The 13,216-nt window shown below is 39.5% G+C and overlaps 1 protein-coding gene across 3 annotated transcripts; it reads right to left on the reverse strand.

Annotated features, from left to right (window-relative positions):
- Nucleotides 1-233: 233 nt before the first annotated feature.
- Nucleotides 234-11,448, reverse strand: LOC129096480 (E3 ubiquitin/ISG15 ligase TRIM25-like). 3 transcript variants are annotated; one of them, XM_054605278.1, is made up of 12 exons: nt 11,203-11,448; nt 10,269-10,884; nt 9,450-9,545; nt 8,990-9,223; nt 7,435-7,603; nt 6,996-7,061; nt 6,681-6,863; nt 6,457-6,477; nt 6,085-6,144; nt 4,369-4,500; nt 3,873-3,932; nt 234-3,778 (listed from the first exon to the last, which is right to left on the reverse strand). In XM_054605278.1, exons 2-12 carry the CDS (start codon nt 10,863-10,865, stop codon nt 3,246-3,248), a joined length of 2,151 nt encoding a protein of 716 aa, XP_054461253.1. In that variant the 5' UTR covers nt 10,866-10,884; nt 11,203-11,448; the 3' UTR covers nt 234-3,245. The 3 variants fall into 3 exon arrangements, with proteins under 3 accessions (XP_054461253.1, XP_054461251.1, XP_054461254.1); XM_054605276.1 differs by having other exon boundaries at nt 10,269-10,887; XM_054605279.1 differs by lacking the exon at nt 6,457-6,477 and having other exon boundaries at nt 10,269-10,887.
- Nucleotides 11,449-13,216: the final 1,768 nt, after the last annotated feature.

Consider the following 13,216-nt stretch of genomic DNA (forward strand, 5'->3'; position numbering starts at 1 on the left):
AAATACTTGAGAATTTGTGACCCCGGGAGATAACCAGTAGAGGGTAATGAAAAACTGAGTCTCCCAGGAAATTTGGGAGGGTTGTCAAGTGTGTTCTGGGCCCAGATCTGAATGAGACAGACAGAGATGGCGGTTTATATCAATGTTGACATGAGACAGATGAGATAAAAGAGGGAATCTGGACTGCTCCTTAAACCACTTGTGGCTTCTTAAAAAGAAAAAATGAATTGTGTCAGAGAGAGAAGCTTATTTTTATTAATAATTGGTTTAATACAAATGAAGCAACCAACAGTGTTGGGTACAAAGAAAACAACCACCATACAGGAAATTAACACAAAGGTTGGCTTTAAGTTAATTTCTTAAAGCTCGCAGTTTGAGTAAAATCCAAAGTTCTTGTACACTTGAAAATAGTAGATGCAAAGAACAATTAACCTTAATTCAGTTGAGGATCAGCAAACATACATATTGATCTGCAAGCCACTGGAGTCTGCAGATAATCAATCACAAATTTTACGAGCCAAAAATAGAAGGCAAAAGCAATAAGTCACATGAAATAAACTTTAACTCCTTTACACTGCTAAGCATAGCCAACCCCGTCATGCTATTTTAGCTTGGTGGTAAGAGCAAACCGGTGTCAACACTCATTTTGTTATGGGAAATCTCACAATAGTTTCACAAAGATATGTGTCACAAACCCCAATTTTCAAATGTGTTGATAAATAGTGAAAAAAGTAGATATACAGGTTCAAACTTTTCATGCAGTGATTTACCGTACCTTCAACTATTGTCATGTTACCTAAGAATAAAGGTCTTTACTTGAAGTGCATAGACTAAAATGCCTCACAAAGATCTTTTAACTTAACCAACAGTGAACTGATTAATTCAGCTTTACCAGTTTATCAGTAAAGTCTCTCTGGACAACAGTGTCGTCTGAACCCCTTAAATGCAGTGAGGTTAGTTGAACGAATAGAACCATGTTCAAACAACTTCATTGTTAATATACCGTATGTTGTGTAGACAGATCTCTTCTGTTTGACGCCCATACAGTTTGTCGTTTAACACCTTTTAGCATCTGCAAGATGAGCATGATCGTGGTGGAGCGTCATACTACAAACCCGGGTTAACTTGAATCACCCAACAAATAATCCCTGTGAATGTAAATATCTAACTACTCTTCTACCGCTTTACCAAAAGCCAACAGAGCATTCTGATGGCTTTTTGGTTTAATGTGCCCACCAAAGATGTAAAATCATGTGACATTTTATGCCTATGGGGCACACCATGCAAGCATCACATCCTAGGTTTAAATTTGACCAAGGACCATTTGCTGCATGTTATACTTCTCTCTCCCCCCCCATTATTTCCTGGCATAAACTCCCCCGATAAAGGCAAAATGCCCCAAAAATATAAAAAAAGAAAAAGACAGACTGCCTGGACTTGATGAAAACAGTCTATATGACTTCTCATCAGCCAAATCAGTCAAAGAGTTGAGGAAGTGACGATATAGGGCTAGTTGATGCGAATATGCACTTATCTTGACAAAGTTTCAATACTTTGTCCCGTTGGGTACACTCAAAGAAATAAAATAGGAGTAGAGTGGACATTTCCATTCAAATTAACTTAGCAGAATGTTCAGAACGGATGACATTTTTATGTAAACCGTGGCCATTGTGACCGTTGCAGTGGTCTTACTTTTGTGAACTAAACCGACTTACGGTTACTGAGGTGAGGTTTTGCAGTTATGACTAAAACGAGTATTATTTGTACAAGAACCAGTAAATAAGCCAGAGTGGAATAGGCTGGCTAGCTAACTAGCGTAAAGCTAGCTATGCTAACTTGTTTTGTACTAATGTACTAACTTTGTTTAATCACCACGGAAAACAGTACTCCTATTGTACTTCTATGGGTGCACAGCCAATCATATCATAGAAACAAATCTATTTCTAGCCAATATCATGGCAGTCTTCTAGGAATTTGCAACTCATCTTACTAAGGTAAGGTGGAATCTGTCTTTTCCACAACACTTACTTACAAAAGTTGGATAAATCGAGGGAAAATAGGAACCTTAGGGTCACTAGAAATTATTCATATCTTTATATATGAAAAAAACTTGCTCCAGTGCACTTCAAAACAATCATTATGTCACATGCGGACTTCATATGAAACCGCTGTACTGACATATGCTGGAGAGTGACGTCATTAATTCACTTCTTTATCCGATTACATTCACAATACAGGAGACGCACTAGCACACACACACTGTACAGTAAGTGTACAGTGTGCGTTATGTGTGCTCCGTTATAATCCCAGTAGAGAAGGAAGTAGATCAATTCTCTGAAAATTGAAACCAGCACAAGAAAACCCAGCCACCACTCCTCCCAGCTTCATCCCATTAAGGCAACTGGCTGAGGTGACTGACAGCACACCTTCTTTCATTACTTGCTCTTTCATTTTTTGTATCTGTGCATTTACGGTTATTGAAATAAAAGAAATTATTAAAGGGAAGATAATTTCTCCTGCTCATCTTTTGCCATCAAACACAGCATTATGTCTGAATTCCTTCTGCATGCAGTATAAGTTATAATATAGCTTTAAAAACACATTTTTATCTGTTTTTTAAATACTTATCATGGAGTAATTGGGACAAGTTAGTGCGTCCTAATCCCTTAAACTGCAGTTTATACGATGGAAAACATGAGGTATATTGCTTTTCTTGTGTTTTGAAAAGTCAGCTTCATTTTTTTGGTCCCATAACTACAAATTTAGCAGCATAGCTAACGACAACAACAAAGGACTTAGCTATGACATGCCATTCATTCTTGACATCCATTTCAGTTGTGATGCTTCAAGCTGTCTGTGGATAATCTTAGACTTTGCAGAATAAACTCCACCATCCATTCCTTCATTTTCTTGGATTGAAGCAGAGCTAACAGAAAGACACTTAGCAGTAATCACTAATAGTGTGGGGTTATCATTATTTGACCAGACCCATTCCAACATCACAAAATGCCAATCAGTTGCAGCTGTACAGCCAACAATGATTTTCCACTTTATATGAAGACACTGGACAAACATGTTGGCTGGGGGGAATGTAACCGACCAGCCTCTTGTTAAGAAAATAAAGACTGGGTTTATGGGGACAACTAGCAAAGTATTATTTTCCGTTCTTAATGAGCGTCATTAAAAGAAAGGGCTGACTGTGTATATGTGTTAGCCTGCATATGCCGTGAATGTGCATCTGCTCCTTATGCCTGCAGCTTGCACAAAGAAACGGACGAGCCACTTGAGAAAATCCAGAAAGCTGGATACACGGCTTCAGCAAAGGGGAACACAAAGGAGTGGAAGGGATACGCCCTGTCGGCCACGTTATAGAACGTAGCAGTACCCTCCTCACAATCCAACAGCACACCTATGCGCTTTGGATTGGGATTCACCAGCACGGTCTCACTGCTGTTATACCAGGCTGACAGCTTGACGTTAAACCACTCGACACACCAGGACTGGGAGTTGCGTCCCAGCCGACTGGTCGGACCTTTGCGGTCAATGCTTTTGTAAGCCAAGCCGATGCCAATGAAGTTGTTGCTGCTCAGTTTGACCTCCCAGTAGTGTCGTCCTCTAGAGAAACCCTTGGAGGCTAGCACCTGGGAGCAGACGGCAAAGCGCTCAGGGCAGTCGGGGTAGCTCGTGTGTTCATCTGACACAGATGCCTTGGTGAAGTTTTCACTCAGTGAGATGCGTTTGTGGGCCGTCTTTGGATCCAAATTGAGAACCGTACCATCTGGGAGGGGGAAATAAAAAAAGACCATTCAAATTAGAAACACGGTTGCTACTAAAGTAGGACGGGAAGACACCTGCTGAACTCATTCACTTACATTTCAGAAGTTCGGTTCTTTTTTCAGCTGATGTTATGTTTGGGGGAATGTCCGGCGTTTCTACAGCAAAAAGACAAGAAAGAAATTTGTCATCAGGCTCAGGGTTAAAAAAATCAAAGCTTTAAAAATCGAGAGTTTACGGCATATGTCAAAAAGTTTTATAAAGCCTCTTATGGCTCCAGAGGGAGCTCCTTAAAGTCTGCTAAATTGCCTCAAGTGATGTCACTTGAGTCAGTGTCGGTTGGGGCTGAAAAAACAAAAAAAAACTGGGGGTGTGGGGTGTATTGTGGGTAATTTAGGTGCCAGGATTTGACAAGGAAGATTAATGTAAGGAATAAACAAGATGATATGGCTGGTTCCGCAGCATCACTTTTGAAATATATATATATATATATATATATATATATATTTTAACTCTCCATGATGAGTCTGACAATGTAGCATTAATAAATAAAATAAAAAGTACTCTTTATTTTATTTAATGGATGGTGTCTACCTGGTGTCTCTTTGGATTCAGCTGCAGGAGTACAGTCTTTGGCTTTGTCATCCATCTCCAGCAGGTCCTCCACTGAACGGGATTGATTCCTTTTCCCCATATTGTCTTCTGCGGATTGGGGAGGTTTTTGTTCTGATAAGATGTAAAACAGTGTGTTTGTTACATTTTCAAGAGCTGTTAACAACATGCATGCATTCATTAAAACATTACATCAAACACTGACCAGGTAGAGGCAGTAACATATTACAAAACATTTCCCTCATTGATATAAATTGGATGGACAAAATATTAAAAACTTGTCTCAATATATTGCATTAGAGTTCAATAGCACCAAAACTACAGCCTCCTAAATGACCATTAAGTTGAAGCAACACCTCTCTCAAAAACGGAACATTATTACCTTCATTAAGGTGATATTTGTTGTATTAGAATTAGAGATACACAATCTACTCTTTCCGATCAGATACCTGAATTTGAATATGTGTGCCGATAACGCTATAAGCTCCTATACCAGAGCTCCTTTTGAATACAATTTTCATTGCATTGCAATTTTGCATTTAATTTAAATGTATTCCAAAGCATTTATTTGAATTGTAGATTAAGTGGGCTTCACATACAAACAGATCTAAGAGTGCAAATTGTTTTGGCAACTACTTTAATGTTTTGAAAAACTATGTATCAAGCGCAAAGCAATGCCTTCACAGTCTGGCTCTGTTTCCGGAAGCTCTTAGACTTTTTTGCATTGTATCTTTTTGGTTACTCATATTTGTTGAGTGATCAGTGGTCTTGTTTTGGGATTATTGTTTGCTCCTTTATTCGATTCATTCATTTGTCATGTTCAGTGTTTCTTGTTGTTTTTTGAGACACTCACATTAGGAGTCCTCTCTGGTTTTACTTCCCGCCTTTGCAATTGCTGTTCCACCCTGATTTGTTCCACCTGTGTCTCTTTCCCCTGCTCTCTTTGTGTGTTCAGTCTGTATGTTTCCCCTGTTTTATTGTGAGTTTGTCATTGCTCCTAGTGAGCATTGGTTCACCTTTTTTCCCTTGTGTTAGTTCATCTTGTAGTGTTTTTAGTTTCTAGTTTATTTTCTCAGGACTGGCCTTTGTGGATGTGTTTACTGCTTGTTTCCTGTATATTTATTAATGCATCTGCATTAATAAATATACAACAGTCTGGATTACAAATACCCACAAGGTTCCGGGCTTTGAGCAGCCACTTGACCACCTTGTGCTTAAGACGCTTATGTTACAAACTAGTTTATATGCAGTTGTCCCAACATTGCCGGAGGGATATTCTCTAATATTATTACTAAGGCGAAACCAAATGCATTGAAGCTTTAATTGTTGTCCTGGTAATAGACGTCCAAATCAGTATGAGTATGCATTGCTGTTTTTGTTTAAATATAGGCTAGGCGTTGCCACAAAAAATTCCAAATTATTCATTATGCAAATATATTAATTATGTTTTGCGCTGTTTGTTGTGAGTGTGCGCTGTCCCGGGAACTCAGAAGTAGACCACAAGTTTGAGGAAAGTATGACAGCTTGTGTAATTGCCACCGCCAATTTCTGTAACGAGTGTGTAAATAATGCAACCCCGGATACCAATATGGGACCAGTCCCTTCTCTAATAAGAATGCATTAGTGTCAGCTAGATGTACCTAATTAACTGGTAACTGAATGTTACCAATAAGTTTGATGATAAATACATTTACTTACTTTGAGGTTTCTTCTTTGGGCCTGATTTGGGTTGGGGACATGGACCTGTCCATTGTGGCCCTGGATTAAAAAAATAGGCAAAAAAAAGGCATCCTTGAACAGTCATGTCTAATAAAATGCTTTTCAGTTTTTTAAATTCATCTCATGAAGCATTTTTGACGAACAGGTTAACATACCAAATGACCAGTTTACAGGTAGAACCACCTTATAAGCACATGTCACAGGTTCATTTTATTAGTCTTTTAATGTTATTTTTAATGACTTAAAAAAGTTATCCAAACCACCACACAACGCAGCTTCAATATGGAATGTTTAAAGATTAGGTATAAATAGTTTTCATTTGATTTCTGATTCCACCATGATCCAACTCACCAAGAATGCCAGTGTTATTATCTGCAACAAAATTGGACATAGTTGGCTTCACTGTACTTTCTCAATGCATCTTCAACTGTTACATTTCCCACTTATGAATGTACCTACACCAGCATCTAACAAAAGATTCTTATGGTGTAGGTTTAAGTAGAAGGTGATACAATCAAAGTGCAGATTGGTGCACTCTGTCTTGCTGTGTGTATAATTGTATATTAATATCTTACTTGTCCTAGGTCCTTGCATAAATTGAGGACGCATAAAATAGCCTGGTGGAGGCTGAGGTGGATGCCAGCCTGGATGTGACTCCATATAAGGCATACGAACTGGCTGGAATAATGGCTGGACGGGCGGACGACCTGGACTGTGGGACCTGGGCGTTTTTTTCTGCTTTGGAGGCTTGGTTACTTCTGAAACATAGAAGGTAAAACGAGAAGACATTTTGTCAGACGTATGAAAGTATTTTATCAAAACTTCATAAATATAGCATTCACATCAGACACATGTGTCAATGTTTATCATACAGATAGAAATTAATTTACCAGATTCTGGCTGAGATTCAGTACTTCCAGAACTTGCAGGTGCTGAGCCAGGAACTGCTTTTTCAACTGTGAATGGTAAATGGACAGCATTTATAAAGCGCTTTATAATTTGCCTCCCGTCCAATTCACACTCTAACACCGATGGCAGTAGGAGGAGCTAGTGATTCAACCATCAACCCTGCATTTAGTGAACGACCCGATCTACCTGCTGAGCCACAGCTGCCCCAGTCAGTCCCAGTAGCCCACCACCACAAAACACACTGTTAATAAATACAATATTTGATTTAATCTCCAGTATCTCCCAAGACACAAACTCACCAGATGCAACAATGTCAGTCTTAAGTTCTGCAACACAATTGGATTTGATTGGCTCCATTCTAATTTCATGATACATTTCCAAATTTAAACTCTCCCACTTAAAATGTACATGTTCATTCACCTGGTTTAAGTTTGAGTAGTCTGGCCTCAATAGGCTGTTTAAATATCTCTGTCAGATGCTCCTTCAGCAGTGTAGAGAATTCCTGTGCCGCTTTCATCTTCTTGGAGTCCAGGTTGATTTGAGGGGCAGTAGGTTCAAATTTCACAGTTTGGGGCAGGTTAAATGAAGCCTGAGAATAGAGAAACACATTGTTGTTTTCTTGATGCAACTTGGTTTTGTTTAAAACAGTTGAGATAAAGCTATACTATTTTCTGTTGTGGGTACTGAAATTGAAATATGATGGGAATGATGGAAAAATAAAGTTGTCAGCAAAAATGTCAGCACGTTTGCCGTTGTTTGTGCTGCTTTGTGCGGCTGTGGCGTAGTGGAGAGCAAGGTAGTTCTCCAATCAGAGGGTCGGTGGTTCGATACCCGGCTTCGGCAGTCGATGTGTCCTTGGGCAAGACACCCCAAGTTGCTCCCGAAGGCTTGCCATCGGTGTGGACTGGATGTTGCATGAATGTTAGTTAGAGTGGCACCTAGCCTGTCATCAGTGTGTGAATGGGTGAATGATATGTAATATACTACTGATTGTAAGTCGCTTTGGATAAAAAGCGTCTGCTAAATGACTGTAATGTAATGTAATGTAGCGCTGTTAGCAATGTTAGCCGTGAGTTGCTGGCTTAGACATAGCCATGTTGAGAGCCATTGAAAGCAAAAGAAAGGCCCCCAGTCCCTTACATTGCACCTTTTAAATGCTCATTTTAGTTAGATTAGTTTTAGTAAATACTTGTACAGATATTGCACATAACTACAGTTATATGGAGCGTGTTTCATGAAAAACACAAAATGGCGTTGTCAGTGGTCGGTTTGGGCAGCATTGAGGCAGACTCACTGTCGGAGGGTTTTCTAACCCAATTCCTAATCACGCTTATTGGTTTGGGATGACACTTAATATGGCGGAGACGGGGTAGGGGCCGGTGTGGAATTGGGCCGTCCTGTCTCCTGAACATTTGAATTTGTCATGTGTAAATTTAATTAAAGAGATTAAATCTGGTCAATCCTAAAAAAAGTTTTAACTAGAATTAATTTTGTCAGACATCAGGCTTTGGTTTAGCTTAAACCCATATTGGTGGATTAAATATATTATATGATAAAATTGTATAAGGATAAATTCACATTAATTCAAGTACAGCTTAAGCCTTAAGCTCCAGTTTCCCGTCAGAAAGGGCTGTCTGACAGCGATGGTAAAATGGTGAATTTTTTTTAAATATAGCGTACACTTAAACTGATAGTAGTATTTTTTAGGTGGGTCTTTCTTTAAGCTGATAAATAACATTTTGCTGCTTTCTCCCATCCACAGCAGTACATTGTTTTTCTCCCCTTCTGGTACTCCTGTCTGTTTTTATCTACTGTAGGAAATACATTGACTTTGGATAAGTAGCTCATACATCTCCACAAAAAAATTTCCTTAACCCTCCAAACCCAAATTTGTCCGCTTTTGCTTTCCTCACAAATAAAACTATAAAAATCAGCTTCCAGTTTCTGTGCAGATTGATAATCACAGTTGTCTCACCTGTAGGAAGGTCTGAGTTTGGGACTGGCTCAGCAGACTCTGGATCTCTTCTTTGGCTTTGCTCAAACTGTCGACGTTCTCATTTAACTTTTTTGCGAGACCATTTAGTTTAGTCTGACCACTGTCCAGCTCACGGTCCACTATATTCAGAGCTTCACGCTCCTCCCGTGTCAACATATCCCGCATCTGCTGATACTCAACTGCCAAAGCCTTCTTCCTGTTGGTCGCTGAGTCCTTGGGGACAATCATGAGAGGATCCATAAATAGATCAGTAGAGCACAAGACAGGTACACACAAAAAAACAGAAATACCTTACAATACAAAAACTCACTGTTATGGATTACAAATAATCTTGAATCTCCTATTATTGATTTCTTGAGTCAAGCTTCTTCTTTCAAGGCACTATTTATGGCATTCATTTAAATGAAAAAAACGGTAAATGTGAAATGTTGAGGGTTACCTCTAGCTTGTTCTGCAAGGAACCCATTTGAAGAATAACATTCTCATTCTTCGTAATCTTCCCGTCCAGCAAACCCAACTTGCTCCTCAGGTCGGACTACAAAACAGAGAAACATGACTCATTATATTATTTAAGACAGAGACACACAGCTCAGAGAGAATCAGGATTAATTTTGCACAGAGCCTTGTCTTTCAAAGACCCATTATTGGGTTAAGTGCTAACAGAGTTTAAAAAGAACTAGGCAATTATGCTCACGTTATCAAGCCTACCTCCTCATTGATATCTCATACAAAAACAGTTTCCCTGCTAAAAAGTCATTCTTTTTTTAAATAATTGCAAATCCTTTTTATAGCCCACACATAAACAACATACATGCATTTTAAAAGAGAAAAACAAAAGGAAACAAACTGTATTTAGAGCTAAATATATTCTACAGGAAAAGTAGTTCCAAAAAGTGCTCACAACAACGAATCCTGTTCTGATCGGTTCATGAACAGTTCTCATTGGAACTATTTTCTACTAAACGAAAATCCCTATGAAACTGTTCATGTGGCGTTCTGTCGATTAATGTGGACAGATACTTCAATGCTGTAAGAACCACAAACCAACTCCCATTCACCTTTTATTTTTGGGGGGATTGCCCCTTTAAATTAGGGATGCACTGATCCAATTCATACAAAGTGTTTACCAGTGTTGTTCAGTGATTAATAAGCTCAATTAAGATTAATAAGTATCAGGCAGATGCAGGTAAACACACACACACACACACACACACACACACACACACACACACACACACACACACACACACACACACACCTCTTGCAGGTTCCTCTGCTCCTCAGGGGTTATGAAGGAGCAGCCTTTGTGCACCTGCTGGAGGCAGAGGCTGCAGATAGGGCGGCTGTGTTGGCTGCAGAAGAACTCCATCAGCTTGTGGTGGTCCGGGCAGATCCGCTCTGACAGGTCGCCGAGGGGCTGACTCAGCTGGTGGAGCCTAAAGGTCGGGTTCTCCCGGTGAGGCCGCAGGTGCTCCTCACAGAAAGAGGCCATGCAGGTGAGGCAGGTCTGCGACGCTTCTGCCTCCATACACGTATCGCAGCGTATGACACCCTCTTCCTCGGCTTTGCTCTCCTCTGCTGCCGGGGTGGCCTCGCTCTTGTTCGTCCTCAGGTTGAAGGTCTCCACGACGGTGCTGAGGACCGTGTTTTTCTTCAGCTCCGGTTTGGTGGCGAAGTGGGTCCGGCACTGAGGACAGCTGTAGGAGTCCTTCCAGGTGGCGAGGAGGCAGTCCTGGCAGAAGTTGTGTCCGCAGGGGATGGTCACCGGACAGTCGAAGGGACTCAGACAGATGCTGCAGGTCAGCTCGTCCTCCAGACTCATCAGAGAAAACGGACTCGCGTCCATTTCGGCCATGATGAAGAGTCAAGTGACGCTTCTGGGGGGAAAACGAAACTTAACTCGTCGAGCTCATGATGAAACGAAAGTAAAGAGAAACTCGTTTTAAAAGGCAACATTTATTCTTAATATCGACGGATTTCCTCTAGTTTGATGTATTTTGTTACCAAAATAACATTGTTAACTCAATCTGGCAGTCTTAAGACGAGGTTTGGACATTACGCGCGACGCCGAGTGCGGAAATCAATTTTACATTTATCTAGTTTGGCCTATTAAAAAAACAAAACACGAACAGGACACTCGGAAACACAGTTTATATACATTTATTATTGTGTGTGTTAATCATCCACAGTACCTTGAGTCCTCCGGTGTACTGTTCTGTCGTTCCGCTGCGGTCCTGTCTAACTTTATTCCTCTACTATGGTTTTGTTTTCTGCGTTTGGTCCGCTCGTCCACACACACACACACAGAGTTGTAGATCAATAAAAAGGATATTTCTGAGAAACGCTCTCTAAGGTGTAGACTTTTTTTTTTTAAAGTTCCGGTAACTCTGTAAATGTTTAGACATGTAAAGCAGAGCGATCGGAAAACTACTATGTCATCAGACCAATTCGCGCATGCCCAGTGTTGCTTTGTGTAATGAGCAATAAAAAAGATTGCAACTACTTTTAAAATTTGACTTTTACATGACTTACATGACTTTTACACTTTTACATGAGATTATGGCTAAAGAGCCTATATATTATATTGAGATATAGCCTATAGTCTTTAACAATAGATCAAATGGAATGTTTAGATTTAAATTAAAAACGTTCTATTTAGAAAAACAGGTCAAATGGTCGTGCTTTATGGTAAGAGTATTTTGATCTATTAACTCAGTCGACAAGGGTGTTAGCTTTTTAATCCAACTGTTTATAAATATAATTATCGTTCCATATACATAAACTTAAGAGGACCAATTGAAAACAACATTTTACCTCATGTCTAAAGGATATTAACGTCCACTACAATTCTGTAGTCAGTAAAAATGTAAAAAAGCAACAAAAGACCCAAGCAATATTGAAACGTATAAAATGGATTCAAGGATCACTTATTGTAATTATGCAACACAGAGATTCACAACGAAATTCAGTTGTAGCCCATGTGTAACACAACAAACACATGACAAAAAAACAAATCAAAAACAGTAGTACATTGTTGTACATTTTGTGAATTTGCATCAGGAGGAAAATGTAAACAGCATCAACAAAAACAATTCTTGGAAGATAATTTGTCCACCAACTTTGACTGTGTTTGAGCACCAAGCATCACGATGTAAACGCATAGTCCACCTCTTGTCCCATCGGAGTCCTGCACTCCCTTCAAGTGCATCTTGATCCAGGATGAACGATGGAGTCAGGTCTCTGTGAAGATGTGGGATCAACAGTCACTGACCTCCAGCTGCTTTCATCATCTTACTTTTCTGTGACCGGGCATCAGACAGCCAGCAGTAGGCTGGGTAGTGGAGTAGCCTTTGATCCTAGCTGGGTCAGCTTAGCTTCCATCTCCCCTCTCCTCCCTGGGGTAGTGTGGGGTAGTTGGTGCTGTTTGGTCCAGCAGGTCTGGCTGGTGGGCAGGGATCAACTCAAAGGCCGCTGATGAATGTATTCTGTCATATGCCATCAGTGATAAACACGAAAAAAACAACAAAGACAAAAATATGCAATCATTCTTTAAAATTGAATTTTATTAATAGAAATTAACTTTTTGGATTTAGTTAATCACAGTCACTTTATTAAATTGTCTACTGTTCCTGATCCCATTTTATATTAATAATTGTAAAAGAGGTTATTATTAATAATCTGTGAAAAAACGTTACAGTTTGAAACATGAACTAAATGTGATCCAGTTCATTTATGGTTGCCTTGTATGTGATGACATCAGCTGACAAGAAGTAAACTTGAACCCAAGCTGTTGCCTAGCAACACAATTCAGTTGAAATGAGCTAAAACAGACAGGCAGAGAGTGAATGTATACAGACAGAGTTTTTGATCATTAAATCATGTGAACATGTTCTAGTAGAAAAAATACAATTATGAACCTGGAAATGAGCATAACATGTTATGTTTTAAGTAGCAGAGGGTCAGGGGTCCAACATGTTTACCTTCTTAGGTCACATGATTCTCATCATATTTGTCAGAGTTCTGATCTTCGGTTTCAAATCACAACACTTAAAGAGAAAAACAGAGACCGTCTGATGCCGCTGAGCTCTCATTTTTGTTTCTGGTGAGTACTTTATCAAAATAATATGTTTAGTTGACTAAAATATATAATTGTCATTTTACTTTTCAAATATTTAATTATTAATTTAGTATTTTGACAACGATGCC

Source organism: Anoplopoma fimbria, chromosome 9 (genome assembly GCF_027596085.1).
Source record: "Anoplopoma fimbria isolate UVic2021 breed Golden Eagle Sablefish chromosome 9, Afim_UVic_2022, whole genome shotgun sequence".
Taxonomy (NCBI): Eukaryota; Metazoa; Chordata; class Actinopteri; order Perciformes; family Anoplopomatidae; genus Anoplopoma; species Anoplopoma fimbria.

Coding starts and splice junctions, on each gene's coding strand:
- LOC129096480 (XM_054605278.1), bottom strand. CDS start 10,865: ATGGCCGAAATGGACGCGAGTCCGTTTTCTCTGATGAGTCTGGAGGAC. Junction 7,062..7,434: donor ACTACTCAAACTTAAACCAG/GTGAATGAACAT, acceptor TACCATTCACAG/TTGAAAAAGCAGTTCCTGGC. Junction 6,478..6,680: donor TATGCAAGGACCTAGGACAA/GTAAGATATTAA, acceptor ATTTTGTTGCAG/ATAATAACACTGGCATTCTT.